Here is an 18,158-nt window from a genome sequence, read left to right as displayed (position 1 = left end):
CGTTCAAAAAAGGAATTGAAAAACTTTTTAAATCTACTAAGCTTACTTTCAATTTGTAATGATATAATTAATATACATCAAGAAAAAATCTTTATTGGAATTTAAGACTAATTTTTTGGCCGATTTTTTATGATTAAACTTGTTTGCGTCCATTCAAATTTACAGTAGATCTTTCGTGTTCTTTATCAAATACCGAGAGGACAACGGTATTTGGGATATTCAAATGATTTATTATATTTTATCCTAGATCTCACCGCAGGGAAGACAATGTCAAAATAAATTAAATTGTCTTGTCCTCATTCGAGTTCATGTCATGTTCATTTATGGACCTGGTTTTGGTACCCCAGCAGCCCTAATAATAACGATACAAATATTCAATAGTCAAATGGCATTATTAATTTTGGTTAGCTAACTTTAAAACATTTTACTCCAAAAATTTAAAAATACAAAAAGCCTGCTCATAAGTATAATTTAAAATTCCAATTTATTTAATTATAATTTAAATAGATTTACTAAAATCAATCATTTGAGTTGCGTTAGAAGCCAAAATCTGGTCGATAGGAAAAAACTCGACGTTTCCAAATGAGGACAATACCATTTTAATGTATCTTTTAAAAACGACCTTCATGATTTGATATTCCTTCCTGATAAAATTAATTTTTGCAGTACGATAGTCTTAATCTGATTACTTTGTTCTGTTGGCAGAGCCAAGCGATGGGCACGAACCAGAAGGTGCTGGTGCGGCGGGTAACGCGCGGCTCGCCAGACAGTGACGACACGTTCCCCGAAAATGACTACGAAGGGGACGAGTACCTGGTTTCAGACCGGTGCGAGAACAAGTTCTACGGCTCGCTTCCGGGCGGCGCAGTTGGCGGACAGACGCAGAGCGGCGGCGTGGTTGGCGGGCTGGCGGCGACAGTGGGCGACGCCGTGGGCGCGGCGCCCGGCGCCCAGGCGCTCGGCGGCTTCCTCAGCGGGCTCAAGCGGCGGATCGTGCAGACGCTGGCCTACGTGTGCCCCGGCCTCTTCCCCTGGGTCGATCAGGGCCCGGCCACCGAGGAGACCGGCATGTACGTGATGAAGATGGTCGGACTGCTCTACTTGTTCATCCTTGTTTTTGACCTTATCGTGGTGGCCGGCGTCGCCAGTGGCGCCGGCGGCTGGACCTTCTTCTTCCTCATTGTTTTCTTCTGTGCCATCCTCGGCGTGCTCCTCATCATTTCGCGCAAGCCGCAGAACAAGTGAGTTTTTTTTATTGCCTATTCAATATTAAATCTATTCGAGAAACATTATGCCGGAACGATTAGTTTAAGCGGAAAGGACCACAGCGCTTAAAAAAGTGAATGGCCAGAGCATTTTGCCGTCATTGATGTTCAGACTGGTCAAGATTAGAATACGGGAAATCATTAATTCACACCAATCAAGTAAAAAGATAAAATATTATTATTGGATTATTATCGGATAAAAATACGAAAAATTGGTTACTCCTCGTTCAAAGAAGGACCAAAAATCACGTTTTCCTTGATTTTCTGGAAATTTTCCATTACTTTCCTATTTTTCCATGTTAGATTTCTATTTCTCTCAGCGAGGTCCATCTAACGGTGACTCTTAAACTCTTTCTTATGAAGGAATATAAGAAATCCGGTAGGGAGACAATGCAGCCATTAGAAAACACACAAACTTTACAGCTACTTTTCTCAGAAATTCTCACTGCTCCCTAGGTAAATCTTGGCTTTTACCAGGGCCACCAAGGATTAATTTAAGTTTATGCTATGGCAACAAGGATTTTTTAGAGTTCCTCTTTAACTTCCGCGAACGCTTGTTCCCTCAACGCGGGGCATCAAATTTCACTAGTCCTATATAAAAGCAACATTTATCCATTTAAAACTGTCAGCAGCTCCGAAAGCATGAAAATTTTCTTCATCTCTGTCTTTAAATTTCTAATTGTTGCATTGAATGTTATCCTCAAGTTTTGGTTGGTTTTTATCCTATTCTATTTATGTTTATGTTTAAATGATTTACGTTGCGTTATCATCTTGGACGAGTTTAAAATATTTGTATTTAAATTCTTGTAAGCTGTTCTCCATATATTAAATTTTTGGGTACGTATTTTGAGCAAAACACATGCATCTGCATCTAAAACTGATGTTTCCAATAATGTAATTAAAATGTAATTAATAAAAAAACATCAAAACAGATAGTATTTAATGAAATGTTTTCTTAAATATAAAATTCCAAATATTCATAAAATATCGCAACCGGAACTATAGAAAAAGGTGGTTATAATCGAAATGAAGTAGAGTGGAAACTGTTTTGAATAAAACCTTCCATTTGGGTTTAATATTATGCAACCCGCGGGACACAAATGTAACACCGGCTGCATACCTCTCTCCGCTCTCTCGTCATTTATTTCAGTTTTCATGTAGATTCATTGCTTTAACAAGTAGTACACTATTTAATTTTATGTTGAAAATGCAACAATTCATGCGCCCATTATTTTTCTGTTTAGTCTGTGTACCATTACTTTTAGGAACAAAGCTTGTTGTGTGATATTTATTAACCTTGTTCACTTGTGTTGTTGCAGGAAAGTTCTCATGTTCACAACGCCCGGCTTGCCTTTTGTGCCAGCTATCGCAGTTACTGTGAATATCTACCTCATTTTTAAGCTCTCCATTCTGACGCTAGTGCGGTTTACCGTCTGGATGTCAATAGGCAAGTTTTATTTTTGTAACACTCGTGTATATATAGCGTTTGGAACTGGGAAATAAACGATTGACAGCTTTATTTTTTACGTGGTGTGCTTTGTATCACATGAATATAAAACTCAACTGAGTTTATTTTCCATTGTGTTTATGAAACAGCCACTCCAACGGACGGATAGCTGTATTTTGTCGCATAAATATTTATTTGTAACTCTCCACATAAAAATGAGTTAATATATTGAATGAAAAGGTCTCAAATGAATGCCATGAGATTATTGATTATTTTTCTGGTATGAGGAATTAATCTAAAATAAATGGGGATTATTTGTTTAGAGCTACTCAACCAGGCTATATCAATTTACATAAGAACAGTGAGATTTTAAAATGTATATATCACTGATAAGACTGCAATATTAAGATCAAGTTTTGGTTTAGCTTGACTAGAAAAATATTATAATGTTTTGTTACAATTTTATTTTACATGTTCTAACGATTTTGAATTTGTTTTTGCAGGCTTCATAGTGTACTTTAGATATGGCATCAAGAACAGCACGCTGCAGAAGGAGCAGGATGAGGCATCGGGCATGGGCGGCGAGGACTCGATGCACAACATCGAGTTGTCGGTGACGAAGCCGCAGGCGCCGTTGGTGCCCCCGCAGGCGCCATCGCGGACGGCGGAGCCGCCACCCACCTCCGCGGCGCCTTACTACGCGCCCGGAGGCGGCATCAACAACATGGGCATGGTCCTGGACGAGTCGCAGTTCCCTTCGTGGGACGACTAAATAAAGTTGAAACGGCTGAGCACACTGTATAAAAACGCATAGACGAGAAAAAATAACTTGAGCAGCCGATCAACTGACGAAAAATGAGTTGTCCCCAGGAGTATACATACGTTGTAGTTGTGTTTAGAGCATTAGACGCCGGACACTTTAGCGGGACGCAAGTCTCACAGTCGACAGTTAGGCCTTCGGGGCCTCGGGTCACGGCACTGGTCCGAGAATCCGCGTGATTTTAGTTCCCGTTATTGATTTAAAACGTCGCCAGTGCCGTAGCCCTTCCTCCAAAGGCGTTACTTTGTAAGAACTAATCTCGGAAACCCCTTTTTTGTTCGTAGTCAGTTTAGCATATCTGAAGACGAGTCGTAAATTGTATGTACTTGTGAAATAAGGACTTGGGTGTATTTCGAAAAGACTTGATTTAGTTAGCAGGCACCAATGATCTCTAAAAGATAAATATATATATAATTGTTAAGACGCGAACTATACCAGTCATATCAAAATCACCGCCAGTGTTGCACCCTTTCGTTCAGGATGCCAAATTTTATTATGAGCATGAAAGTTTCACGGTCGGAACTTTTAGTTAAATTGCATCAATTTGTATAAAAAAGAACAAAGACTGCGTCGTTTCTTGAGCGAATGCGTGTAAATTTGCATCCCCTCTTCTAATTAATTGCTTCAAACGGACATGGACACGGTTGAACTAATGTGTCGGTATAAATCTGCAAATCTGAGCGCCATTCGATTTTTAAAATTAGCGGACAAACGCTGGACTAAGAGAGCGGCCAGTGCTTCATGACGGTCTTTAAAAGTTTTTAAATTTAAAGATTTGGAACATCTATTGTCCTGATTTTTGGATTCTTGCACCAGTAAATAATTAAATAATAACAACGGAAAATGAACCAAGCAGTTCAACATCCTGAGCATTGACGACGTCACAATGTCCTGGTTGCTTACATCCTTTGTCCAGCCCAAATTTTAACGTGAAGGCTGAATTTAAAAAAATAAATCCAGTGGTGCTCTGACTTTCTAATTTTTAATCGAGCATATCATTTTAATTTATATTTTTAGTTTGAACTATTAGTTTTCGACGTCTATGTCCTTAAAACTCGTTTGTCCGCGTGGAGGGCGCAGCGCTGGCAGCGAATCCAAACGTTCTCTCTCTACACTGTAAAGACGAGTGGATCTATTTTCACGAGACGCAGTTATCTAAAATCAGAGGACATTCGGGAGTGTTTAGTTTTGCGGAAGCAAAAAGAGAGCGACTTTTGAAACTCCATATTATATATTTTGATAAAACTCAATTGATACAAAGTGCGAAATGCTGGGAAACGACTTTTTATTGCAGTTAATTGAAGAAATTCATCGGGAGGGATCTTCATTCTCACGAAACAAAAAAGAATAAAATGAAAAGATGTTCATCTGATTTCTGCGGAAAAGTAATAACGGTGATATTTACAAGTAACGTGTTGAATTTAATGATAAAAGCAGTGATTCTCGGTGTTTGTAAATAATTCAAGAGTTTTGTTTTATGTGAGCGGAGGCGTGAAAGTACTAGGATTAAAGTAATAACACAACATCTGTTTCTGCAAATCGTTATAGCAAAAGTAAACAGATAAACTCACACTCTCCTGTTACAAACTCTGAATCTCTATTACATGTTTGTGATTGTTACAACGTATAACTTTACAACAGAAAAGTATAAATATATCTATATTATGAATGTTCACACTCACACACGTATCAAAAGCGTTAAGTAAACTAAGCAGCGCGGTTTTCACTCTGGCCCTTCCAGCGGGCCAAGAGCAAAAGAAACCGCGACAAGAAAACAACATTCCACACGGAACTTCCTTACATTGATCGCTGTTTGTCCAGAATATATGTGCGTTTGAATGCCCCTCGATGGTTTTATCAGTACGTGTAAAAAAAGGGAAAAGATCGTTACGAACCCCGCGTCTATCAATGTGCATGTTTGTTGAAACTCCATTGTCGTGCTGCCCTCTTGAAGCAAACTGCGAAATCCGTTCCAAAAGCATGCGGTTGACTTTTTATTAGTTAGTCCTCTGTCCTCTCCGAAAATGAGACTGCTCTTTACACTATTTCATTTCTGATACGTCTAAGTGGCATTATTATCGTCAGCACAATTTTTGCACTACAACTTTTCACACTTAAGTAACGGCTAGATTAATCAGTTGACATAGCTATTATACTATTCACCTCTCGAAAAGAGGGAAAACTTAGTATATCATTTGCCACTTCACGTGTCTTTGCGAGGTTTATTTCTCCCTTCTACTTTGGGTGGAGGGGAAAATACCACTAAAATTTAACAAATGTCTGCATCTTTGTGTGATTCCTTCAGCAAATTTCTCAATTTATGTGCTTGTGATCAGGGTATTTTCCACCACTTTCCATCTCTTCTAAATGTGCCTCTAAGTGTGATTTCCTCGTTACGTGTTGTTGAAAAGAATACTCTGCAACCTGGCAATGCCCAAAATTGGGGGAAAGCAATGAGAGTTTACAAAGGAACAATAAATAATACTAACTCAGCAGGAAAAGCAATCAAAGAATAAAATTTTTGGGCTTTGCCGTGCCGGTCATTTTAGTTGTCGTCTCTTCCTCTTTGAATACGCATAATCTCATCCAAAATACTCATCGTCAGTGTTGTTCCGATATATTCCGATGCGAGTGGTAACTGCGAGAAAAAACGTTCACAAATATAATACCTATCAATGTTGTTTACTGACAAAAACTGAAACTAACGCGTTAAGGAGTTACGTAAAAGTTAAGGTGACAAGCTGTAAAAAGTAACACGATCGCAAGAGGCGACGCTGAAAAGAAATACTAAAAAATATAAAAATATATCAAATAAGTGCCGAAAGTTGTTTAACTTGCGAGCAGTTACGATGTGCGTGTAATACACTATTTTTCGTTGATTTATTCATTTGAAAACGTTATTGTTATTACCGCGTAAGCTAAAGAAATTACAAAAAGTTTTTCGATCAGCAAAATGGAGATTAGTAGCCGCAATAAGCGATGATGAAAAATATGACACACTCCTGAGACTTGAAGAAACGAGAGAGAAAGAAACTATAACTATATAAAAATGTACATATAGCGAATAAAAGGATCATAAAATAAAATCTCACAGACACACTCACATACTACAAATACGTGTAAAAAGGTAATCATCCTGAAATGAAAAACCCTCACGCATAATTTTAATTCTCCTCTCATTCCACTGTTGCGTTTGTTCATTTCGTATTGACGACTGTATGTTGTGATTTATTGATATATGAAAAATTATTGACAATGTAATTGATGGATGTTGACAGTTCATCAATCATCTCGACGTCTTTTTTCAAATTGTTTGTTTTATATAACCATTAAATTTGAGATTTAATAGGCAATAATTAACGAAAATAAACATAAAACTCAATCATGCGCGTCGTGGCTTTCATTTTTTGGCTTTTGCATTATTTATACCCAAATATACTGTATCATATGAATCAAACTCCCTCACATAAAAATATCAGTGCCGTGGGAAAAGCGAAATAATTGGCCTTTGAACAAAGTTTTAAAATAAAAAATCGTAAAGTTCTGAGGTTTTGAGCCAAGAAAATAATTTCTCCTTTTCAAAGGCACTGCAGAATTTTACTAGAGTAAAATTTAATACTCTTGTATGAAACCACACCTCAATTACCTCAGCTCGCTCTCACAGTTCATGCATTTCGCAATCCAGCGCACACATTAATTGTGCTCGCCCACTTCACCGCTGCTCAAAGCCAAATAAAAACACCTGCGCTTCCCCTCTATGCTAATTGCTGATAATGGAGCGGTTGGCTTGGCGATGCACGTTTTGTACGTCTTTGGAAGAAGAGAAGGAGGAGAAAAGATACAAATAAAGGTGCAGGCGAGTCAGTGGCAGCACCTGCGAGCGGACGTCGGCCTAACCAACCAGACAACCTGGGCCCTGAGAGTGAAAGAGAGTAGCAGTCGGGGAAAGCCAGGCCTGTGGATGCGAGTGTGCGGCGATAGCGCCATGTGAATTGTATTTTTTTGTTTAATACGGCAAATGCATATTTAAAAAATGAGACTCTTTGTGGTGGCTTTTGGACTCGTGCTCACCCTGAGGGTGGCCCACGCGGGCCTGGCGGTGCAATCGAGGGTCCTCTGCGGAGTCCACACTTGTTCGGACAACCAGTATTGTAATAGTTTCGGGAATATTTGCTCAGACTGCAGCAACATTTGCGATCTCAAGTCACACAACTACGAACATCAACAATGCTTCGATAAGTGCCAAGGTAACATTTAATTTCGTTTTCCAAATTAATTTGAAATTTAAAATTTAATTAAAATTTTAGCTAATAATTTTTCAGTAATATTTATTATTATTCTTGTAGTTGTATTAAATAAACTAAACAGTTTGATATCCACATTCACTTCATGACGCATCACTGCTGATTTTAACTTGCGTGCAGTTCCATTTTTCAAGGCCCGTCGCGGTTCACACACAATTTTGCGCGTCCGCGAAGGTCATTCCCCTAAACGTGTCCCTATAATTTACGCTGGAGAACTTTTGAAATCTGTTAAAACGCAGTTGATTTCACAGAAATCGTTCAGATCCGGAGCATGAGAGAGAGGCAACACGATTTTTATTCAGTGTTATTTCCGTGTAGGTTCGGCCGAGGAGTCTAGTGGGGGTATCAGGGTATTGGCGGGGAATTCATGCATGCATATACCTGACCGCCGAAGTGAGTGTGACTCATCGCCGCTTTCGTGCACGCACGCTGACCTGCGGCTGCGACCTGGGAATATGGCTGCGCTCTCTGTTGATGTGAAGGGAATAATAATCCTCTTTAAAATATCCCGCCGCTCTCTCAACTGATTCCGGGTCTAGGATTTCGTCTACGGACGACGCTTCCCTTTCCGTTCATTTTAAATTAGCCAAAATACAAATTCATTTTTAAAACGTGCGCTAGGAAGAATTTAACCACAGCACATTAAAAAAATATCTGAATGCTAAATATACGCTAATGCTCTAATGTTAGGTTTTTTATATTAAAAAAAACTAGCCTTTAGTTCGAAGAATATTAATCTGTTACCAAAATCCCCTGCTTTACAATCTCTCAGCGTTCCATTAAAGAAACGATGACGTCAGACTTGGAATTGGCTCACCGCCGCCTCACTGTGAAACACATTAATTATCAAACTGTGAATTTCTCCCACTCAAGTTCTCAGCACAAAAATCCCTCCGACCCAAAAAGCTAAATCGAGATAGTAAATAATCCATTTTATTTTTGTATTTAAAAAAGGCAAAATCAAAGTAACTCAATAGTGCTTATTGTTTTTCACAGGTTATATTCACGACCAGCAGTTCGCAAGCAAAAGCGAGTCTGTCAGACTCACCAACAGTTTAAGAGGTAAGAATATTTTTTACAACTTCCGTTGCGCGTTTAGTTTTGTTCACATTGTTTCCTTGATTGGCGCCGTCGCAGTTGCAATTTATTTTTGTTTCTTTTTTATTCCAAGGGCAAGTAGGACGTTATTGTTCAAGTTTTCCTTGAGCGCATCGGACTCGACACTGTTGATTCGTTCGTGCAAACAATGATGCGCTAACTCTCTTGCATTATCTTTTATTTATTTTTGAATAAAACACGAATGTTTTGTCCTACTTATACACTTCAGTAGCGTACTTTGTTTATTTATTCAGTAATGAATTACAAAATGATCATTTGAGACGTACATGAATCCCAAATCCTATATTATTGCTAGTTTTGAATGTATCCTCTTCAAACTTTGAATGCATAACTATAAGTTAAGTTAAATAAATTATTAAGTCCTATAAATGCCATCTCCATACTTGATTATCATCAGGGTTACCTCCTCTCCTTTCCATATTCCTGAAATAAAGTATTTAAACTAAATATTTATTCCATTTTCCAATATTTACCTTTCCACACATCTCCAAAAAAGCCGTCGCCCAGAATTTGCACTAGTTGAATCGAGTCGTTTTCCTGGCGCTGCGTAATTCGTCTGGCCGCCGCAACGGGCAGGGGTTTTGGGCTTTCGTCTGTAGGGCTTTCTGGAGTTGGTGGCCTGCCGTGTATCTTGTAGGATCGCATCGGAGGCGTGGGAGGCGGATCATAGTTACTCATATCTATGGTCTGTGAGTGCATCGGGGGAAAGGGAGGAAAGGGCTCGGCGCTGGCCTCCGAGAACACGTCCTCCTCGGGTTCTATCACATGGATGGGTGGCGGTGGTGCGATGGTGGAGGGAACCCTGGGTCTTTTCACCACCCTGGAGTAGGTTGGCCGCGGTGGCAGGGTTGGAGGGCAGTGGTTAACCACGGGGGGCTTCTTTGGACAAGGCCGCTGCAGCAGGCAGGACACGTTGGTCGGGTACACTAAGGAATTTGAGAAAATCGTGTCTCAGTCACGTCTGCACTAATTTGGGGAACATTTTCTGCTTCAATTAATATTTTCCTGGGAAAATATAGCATATGGTAAGCTATTGCTGTTAATCGATATTAGCTAAAAAATATTGCAATCTCTAACGCGATTAGTCACTAAGAAATTTCTAAGTTTAGGGATTTTTAACATGCTTATATCATAAAAAGGTTAAAACATTTTTCCATTAACAAAATCATCAAAATTTCAAACAGAAATTGTGATCAAACAACAGGAATTAGAGGTATTTGCTACCCTTTGGGAATATCGCATTGAAAGATAAAATGGTTAAATCATTTTTTTGGACGAGCGGAATTTGAATATTTGATTATGTAAGTCTCATGAGAAAATCTATTAATTTTTCTTAGTTTTTATTCCATGATTTCCCTTGCGGATAAAATTTTATTCTTATCTCAAATTTACTATTGTTTTTTTTCTGTTTATTTAACTAACATATAGGCTTCAAAAAGAAAACTTTCAATTTATCAAACAAATATCCAAAAACTATATTTTTAAATATTTAATCATTATATAACAAGCAATGAAAGCCAAAGTTCCACAATTTTTAATTATTTTGGTCAGGATTAAAAGTGATTAAGATGGTTTTGCATCCCTAAGACGATTTTATGTGCGAATTAAAAGTCTTAAATTGCGTGAATTGTGCTCATTTCGTGTCTAAGAGTGAACTAGATGCACACAGGAAAAATTTTGATTGCCTTAATAAATTTCCCAAACTGGATATTTATATTTACGAGTGAATTTTTAATCAAATTTAGGGTAGGACACAATACTAAAGCAGAATGTTGCCTAAAAATTTTAGGTTTACGTTTTAATTGAATGTTTGGTAATATTTAATAAATTTAATCTAATATGCCCCATTTGTGGCTTTTGATTGTTCGTTTTCGAATTTTGTAAATGACTACCTTTGTGGTGCTCGATGAGAGCTTTTAGAGTCGGGTAGGACTCGTGGATCACGATGTAAAACCTGCCAGTCGAGCTGATTTTGACTTTGAAGTGCTTCACCGTTTTCTCTCCAGTGGCAGAATTGTCCCTGAGAGAGATGGCCAGGTAGTTTGCGTTCGTCTCGCTGATTCGCACCAAAAACGTGCCCTGCGAACTGTTGTCCGCAAGCAGCAGTCGCTCTGCGTTCTCTCTGCTCATCTTTCCAAAAAACCATCTGTGGAATTAGATTGATTTTATTTTCTATTTCAGCCGATGCTTTTATTCAATTTACGGCTCTGTTTCGATCTGTCTGACCGTACGGACGTATTTTCTAGGAATGAGTCCCTCCTTGTTGTTTTGCAAATTCAATGCATTACACCAGTCGTTCCCCTCGTGAAACCTGCATCAAGAAAAGTTGCGATAAATATCAGAGTTGCAGGAAGTAAAATTGCATTTTTACCCAATTGTGTTTAGAATTTTAAAATAGTCGCCGGGGTTAAAGGAAATTTCACTGTCGTCAATTGCTTGGAAAGGATACTGGGCCTCAGCGTAGATAATGTTTGTTTGATATTGCTGATAATTGAGGCTTGCTATTTTTTATATATATATTTTAAACTTGCTGTGCATTTTAGTACAAATTTGATCATACTTGCTCCTGGCGTGGGTTGATTCGGCGCATTCGGGAGTGGTTCTAAGTTATTGGGGACTGGTGTTGCACTGCCGAAAATCGTAACTGGACGGCGGTTAGTTGAGTACTCATTGGACTCCCTAACCTGCGTTGAATTTCGTTGGTTCAATCCTGTAATATAATCATTCAAGACGGGATTTTTTACACGTAATTTTAACATACTTGATGATAAAGCCGATAGGTTCTCATGTGATCTGGTCACCACTTGACCCATAAGCTGGAAATATAAATTTCGTTTTGCTCAGTTGCTGAGGTTGAACATTTATTCTCACACGAAGCAAGCAAACGAAAATAAAATTTATCATTTTTCCTGGAGAGATAAAAATTTCTGCTGCAGAGCGTATGGGGTGATAACGCGCATGTACATTTATTTTCTAGCTTAAAAGTTGACGCAAAACGATGTGACTCATTTATCAAGCGTTGCTGGGCTTAATTAGCGAAGAAGCCAGAGTGCGAGAAAGCAGTGCTAGCAAACATATGATATGCACGCAGCTCGCCTAGCAGTGAAGAAGCGGCTCACGCCCTTCTCGCTCGGGCTGGGCGCTTGATAAAAGCAGGAAATTATGCTCTCTGTATTTATTAGTAAAGCAGAGATGGTTTAAACTCACTTTTCGTATTCGATCCAGCTTGAAACAGTAAACTGTCCCTCGGGTGTAGTGATTTGAAACGGACTCTCCGTCTTGAATATTGCTACTTCTTGGCCGACACGCTGCACAAAGTTCCGCATCGAAATTAAACCACAAACAGGATATTCGTCACATGACGCCAACGGTTGTAATCAAAAGATTGTGAATTGCTCGATTTTACCCATATGTCTGCTAAATCGTAAATATAACTTAAAAATAATGTACTCTACGTTAAGTCGTGTATTTCCTTTCATAATATAAAAATTTAATTTCAAAAAAGAGATTTTAACTCAAAGGCTTTTTTGCTTATATATAATTGTTGATTTCGGTTTCTAATCAGAAAGTTCAAACTTTTGGGAAAAATCCACGAGTTCCTTGGAAATTTCAGTGTAGTACATTTAAGGACTGATTCGTCCACTTGCCCAGTTTAATTTTATTAATCCCTTTTATTTTTTATTTTTAATTCCATTCATATTTCTTCATTATAATCTTCTCTCATCTCCTGGAGCTGTTGTTTAAATAAATATAAGAAAAATTATACAGCCGATCTTTGAAACAAATTATTAAAATTATACTCTAGGGATTAGCTCAAAATATGTTATTACTTCATTCTTTTATTTACGTGAGTTTTAAATAAAAAAAATTATGTTATTGTTCCAGATTTGACAGTTGAAGTGAAGAAGCTGCAAGTACTCGCATGGTTCAGCATGACGTTCTCGGGAGTGGCGGCCGTGTTGCTCCTCTGGATCGGCTGCAGCAAATTGACCAGCGCCAAAAGAAAGCACGGCGGAGTTGTGCCGCTCTTGAGAACCAAACTTAGGTCTTTCAAGGTATTAAAATCGAATTAGAACAGACAGAAACTTTGTAAATCACTAATTTAAAAATAACCGACAGGATTTCCTTTTGGAAACTGGAGAGGTAGAAATTAAATTTACACCAAAAACACTACAAATATCCAATAATTCTGCTCGATTAATTTTCAGAGAATTATTTTATGCAGCTATTCATGTTGCCGAGAGCTTAATTTATCTTTTGTGTTTCCAGAAACCGGTAAAGGAGGATTTGAAGGTTGAGTCATCAACCGGCTTGAAGCTGGCGATTTCGGCGCCGCAGAACTTGAACGACACGACACCCACGTGCTCCACCACCTTGTCCGGCACAATAGAGTCGAGGACGCCGCCAACCCTGACAAGCTACAAACACCGCAGTCCGTCTGAGGACAACGTGCTCGACTACTCGTACGACAACAAGGCCATGTTGGGTTCGCCCGCCTCCTTCGCTAAGGGGGTCGAGTTCAACTCGAGCGGCGAGGAGAGATTTTGAACAAACACAAAAGTGTGATATGGGATAAGTGCAACAAAACGGCAACGATTGGTTGAGTGGGCCAAATGCAATTTTGATATTAATTATTACTGGCTGTACATTTGATTGTTGACTTTTAACTTTGGTGGAGAGTGCAGGAATAAAAATGCAGTGCGCTTCAAAGAAGGTTTCGATTTTATTTACTTTAGTCTTAAATTTCCATATGTGTCTTACGCAGTTATAAATTTTCACTTTTCAATCAACATGGCGCCTATAGCCAAGGCAGTTGCTCTTTTGCTAATTATCTGATTTTTCCAGGCTTACATTACAAATTATTAAAAGGCCAAGGAATTTGCGTACCCGACGAGTTAAGTAGGAAAATTCCTTTTCACTATAAACGCCTTGAAAACGTTAAGTATAGAAGATTGATCTCCGAAAATCGAGTTAGTTCTCTCTTTTGTGTCGTCTCAATTAACAAGCAATGTGTAAATGGACCTCGTGATCCGCCCCACCGCGAATCTCACTTTTTAGCTCGGAAAATTAGTTTTTCAATAACAAACTCCAGAGAGACTAATATAGTTTGTGGATTGAACTTATGGAAGCTACCTAATTTTTGGCAGAACTCAACGATTTCGCGTGTCTTTTTATATAACCTGACAAGAAACTTTAAAAGATAGAATATATAGCTTTTACATTAGAATGTCATGGACTTTTCATCTTCCTTTCCTACTTTTTATAGAGGAATATTTACAGTTTTTACCTTTGCTCTTGTAGTGAGTTGTTTTTTCACAGTTTAAAAAGTTGATCGTATAATATATATATTAACAGCTTTTTATGTGTATAAAAACACACCAAGAGTAGAAGCGTAAATTACAATTTTTTGGTTACGACCCGACACACGACCTATACATAAACTGCTTCTTGCGTATATGTACATATCAGTTTTAAATGTGTGTGAGGGAGTGAGTAGAGTTACACAAGTCTCACTGCCTGTCAATCAAGTTCAACCGAAAAATCGCGTCAATCGATTTCGGCTCCAGTTCGTTATTTTTTCTCATTTGCCTAGCAAAATCATCAAATACTTGTTACTATAGCGCTTACCGGTCGATAAAAATAGGACGTTATCACCACATTTTGTCTGATTATTTTCATTCTTCGTCGTCGCTTCTCTCTCTACATCGCTACGACTTTTCTTTTATGCTTATAAACGCGCGCCTAAATCCGCTTTCTCCGTTTTGTTTAATATATTTTGATCAGAGATTATTATTTAATTAATTAATTACTTCCGCACCCCCATTTCTGCGTGCTGTGTAAATGTTAACGTTTATTTAGTTCGAGAATATAGAGAGAAGATGGACTGAGAAGAAAGTGGTAGAAGAAGTATTGTCATATTATTTACAACGCAAGAGCCCATCAATTCGACTCTTTTAATTGTTCATATTTTCGCCGAAAGGTTAGCAGTGCGACTGGTTGATTGATTGATTTTATGCGAAACCAAGTAGAAATTCAGCGCGGGGACAAGCGTCTACAGACCTACCAAGAGAGACAGATACAAATCGCGGGCAAAAGGCACTCAAAAATCTTTTCCTCAATTGTGTCGTTCATTGTATTAAAATTTGTGATGAAATACACTCTACTGATATTTGATTCTCCCCAAAAACGGAATTGCAAACACAAGTCTCCTCCTACGGCAAGCCAAGCTCGTGAATATATTGAAATTAACCGACGCGAGAAAAAGCTTCTCTGGCTGGTATTTGATTTGACTACTGCTTAATGAGCAAATTCATATACTTTGTGTTTGATCTCGAATGTTCTGTGCGCGACAATGAACAGTAAAGTGGAATGGAATCCAACGATAAGAAGCGGCAATATATCATTATGCGTGTGTGTAAAAAGACTCTTCTATTATAGATATCGATAAAAATGTACACGTGTGGACAAATTTCCTGTCGCCAGCAAGAGAAGTATAGTTTTTTACCATTCGGTTTAAAGACGGATCGGTATTCACATCCAGAGCGTGCAAACGGTATTCGAATTGTGTGATATGTGAAAATGACACATTCAGAGAAAGAATATTTAACAATTCTGATCGAGCGAAATGATCGGAAAGCTTCAGAAGAACACACGAACTCTATATAATATTACACCAAAATTTGCTGAAAGGAATACGTGGATTTTCTAACGAAGAACGTGCTCCAAGAAGAAGGAAAGTGTGTAAATTCGTGTTCTACGCAAAAAGATCATGTTTGCGTGATATGTTGGATTTGTCGAAAAATTTGTTCTGGATGGCAAATACTTTTTACTTCGTGCTGTGCGCGCGCTGGAAAGCATACAATGAAATTATGTTGTTTTACATGTTCGACGGAATCTAGAATGGCTGTAATTGCTGCTGGCTAATTATTTGCTCTCGGTTTTCTGCCCTCTCGCCTGCTCCAAGATTAATTGGTACGTCTGCGTCCTGACTCTAGTTTAAATATACGTGTGTTATAGTTTTTAGTTCTCTTGTTGCTCCTCGCGTACGCTCTCTATTATTTAAGAGGTGTGAGTGTAATTTCCTTCTGGCTCCCTAATGATTACTTCATTAAAGCATAAATCCTATGCATCGTCGTCAACGCCTCCTCTGCTCTGCTTAATCGTGGGTGAGTGTGTCTTGTTTACTACTCTCAACTTACGAGTAGTAAAACTTATATGCTGCGATACATTGTGTAATTTTAAACGCGCTATCTTCCGGACAGAAGTCTAAATCCTTACAAGATGCTGAGATTTGCGCGTGATTGTACCTTAAATTTAATTTTGTTTCAAAAATTGCTGTTAATAAAGGCGTTTACTTCTGTATGTATGCATCTTCTGTGTGTTTTGTGTTTGTGTGTGTGTGAGAGAAAGAGAGAGAGAGAGAGAGAGAGAGAGAGAGAGAGAGAGAAAGAGAGATAGAGAGAAAGAGACAGAGAGTGAGTTTATTTCTCTTTTAATGATTTGGCATTAATTAAGGGCTCGCACTATCAGGAACTTTTGCCTACGACCTATTCCTTACGCAAGAAAAAAAAATCTAGCGCGAAAACACCAAACTCGAGGAAGAGAACGGCGGGAAAGCCTGATCTGTCAACAAACTACATAACAATCGTCTCTTCCTCGTGACCTCGCTCAGTTGCTATAGACACGCCAGGTCAACAAAAGTGTTGCAACAACAACTCAACAACGAGTGGTAAACGCGGTATATTATCCGTTTATATAGAGGGAACGTGTGAAAGCACGTTCGCGACTTGTAACAATTCATATATGTATATTACGGTGTACGAGCGACTAATTCATATTATCAGAGCAGTCGTGAATCAGCAAAAAATGTCTTTCGTCATCCAGCACTGGCAAATTGGCAAAAATCGTCCGACGAGAGCCTGCCTTGCCTGCTTTCCGGAGGTGGTAGAGGGGAGGGCGCCGAGGGGAGTTGATGCTCAGTGCGGCGTCCTGAGCGACGGCGACGGCCGGTAGGTGGCGAAGCCGCTGAGGCTGCTGGTGGCGCTGCTGCTGCGCGACATGCCCCTGGACGAGGTGCTGGACCGTGAGCGCAACATCTGCGGCCCCGCGGCGCCGGCTCCGGCTGTCGGGGGCTGCTGGGGGTTGGGGGTGGCGCGCTGCTGCTGCTGCTGCTGCCCTTGCAGCGACGAGCGCCGTCACTGCAGGCTGCAGAAGGCCACGTTCTTGTCCTTGGTCTCGTCGGCGACGATGCTGACCACGTCGTCGTCGCCCTGCTTGAGCGCCCCGGGGTCTGAGGAAGACAGCGCCCCCCCGGGAGGGCACATTGACTGTCATCTTAGTGCCAGCGTTGATATCATCGGCGGACGCACGGGCTTGTTCTCCAGGATGCGCTCCAGCTCGCCCATGATGTTTGTGTTCAGCTTAGGCACCAACTGTAATCATACCACTTTTATTAATCTACGCACATGCTATTCGATGTTTTTAAATAAATCTGGCATAGCAGCCAAGCAAAATTGATTTTCCCCATTATATATTTTTATTTATAGAAACACCAATGGTGTACAACAGAACCATTGAATAAAAATAATTCAGCGATGGGGCTGGGTCATTTATCAAAACGTCAATTTTGTAGTGGAGAAATCCAGCTGCTGGCAAATTTTATGTATTGTAGCTGCGAATCATATATATTTTGGTTGTAATTTTGTGATTTAAAGGCGATTTAACCCTTGAGGATAAGGGTAACTTGTTTCAACGCGTATTAAGGTTGAAACCAGGATTATGGTGGGGTCCTTTCAGAGAACTTGAATACATTCGCTGCCGAGATCACAATTATTGTTGACATATCCCAAAATGAAATTTTCAGGGTGGTATCATGACATTGTTAGCCAAATAGTGGAGTGCAAAATTTCTCTCTCCCGTTAAGGGAACACGTTTTTGCATATTTTCTGATCTCCTCTGAGGCCACAGTTATGGACTTAAAAGTTTCAAATATTCAGGACCATAGCTTGAATAAATTATTTCAAAGGTGATGCATGACATTTCCACCACCTACCCTTTAGTTCCCTTGGTATTGAACAATTTTTCTACTTCTGGACAACAGCCATTTTTACGCATGAGTCAAACATCTGAGCTATTTTCCCCTTCAGGACCTTGAAAAATCTATTTTGAAATTAACTTAATCTTTTCACAAAGGAACGGCTGTC

At 39.3% G+C, this 18,158-nt stretch overlaps 4 protein-coding genes across 4 annotated transcripts in view; 2 read left to right on the top strand and 2 right to left on the bottom strand.

Annotated features, from left to right (window-relative positions):
* Positions 1-6,921, top strand: part of LOC135945059 (solute carrier family 7 member 14) — a 52,041-nt gene extending 45,120 nt beyond the window's left edge. The window contains exons 10-12 of the mRNA XM_065492458.1: positions 706-1,241; positions 2,585-2,712; positions 3,216-6,921. Of these exons, the coding sequence (XP_065348530.1) occupies positions 706-1,241; positions 2,585-2,712; positions 3,216-3,484 (933 nt within the window). The 3' untranslated portion in view covers positions 3,485-6,921. The remainder of the gene's footprint in view (positions 1-705; positions 1,242-2,584; positions 2,713-3,215) is intronic.
* A 521-nt stretch (positions 6,922-7,442) lies between these two features.
* Positions 7,443-13,668, top strand: LOC135945064 (uncharacterized). The gene is made up of 4 exons (XM_065492464.1): positions 7,443-7,779; positions 8,833-8,898; positions 12,841-13,010; positions 13,225-13,668. The coding sequence occupies exons 1-4, from the start codon at positions 7,566-7,568 to the stop codon at positions 13,501-13,503; spliced, it is 729 nt and encodes a 242-aa protein (XP_065348536.1). The 5' UTR covers positions 7,443-7,565; the 3' UTR covers positions 13,504-13,668.
* On the bottom strand, positions 9,145-12,239 carry LOC135945062 (tyrosine-protein kinase yes-like). Its single transcript, XM_065492461.1, has 8 exons — positions 12,163-12,239; positions 11,717-11,771; positions 11,516-11,665; positions 11,327-11,456; positions 11,159-11,266; positions 10,848-11,101; positions 9,429-9,881; positions 9,145-9,378 (listed from the first exon to the last, which is right to left on the bottom strand). Exons 2-8 carry the CDS (start codon positions 11,766-11,768, stop codon positions 9,311-9,313), a joined length of 1,215 nt encoding a protein of 404 aa, XP_065348533.1. The 5' UTR covers positions 11,769-11,771; positions 12,163-12,239; the 3' UTR covers positions 9,145-9,310.
* The window catches only part of Hk (Hyperkinetic), a 40,419-nt gene continuing 35,920 nt past the window's right edge, over positions 13,660-18,158 (bottom strand). The window contains exon 9 of the mRNA XM_065492460.1: positions 13,660-17,387. Coding sequence (XP_065348532.1) covers positions 17,286-17,387 — 102 coding nt within the window. The 3' untranslated portion in view covers positions 13,660-17,285. The remainder of the gene's footprint in view (positions 17,388-18,158) is intronic.

Source organism: Cloeon dipterum, chromosome X (assembly GCF_949628265.1).
Source record: "Cloeon dipterum chromosome X, ieCloDipt1.1, whole genome shotgun sequence".
NCBI classification, from domain to species: domain Eukaryota; kingdom Metazoa; phylum Arthropoda; class Insecta; order Ephemeroptera; family Baetidae; genus Cloeon; species Cloeon dipterum.
This window is presented reverse-complemented; position numbering and strand designations above follow the sequence as displayed.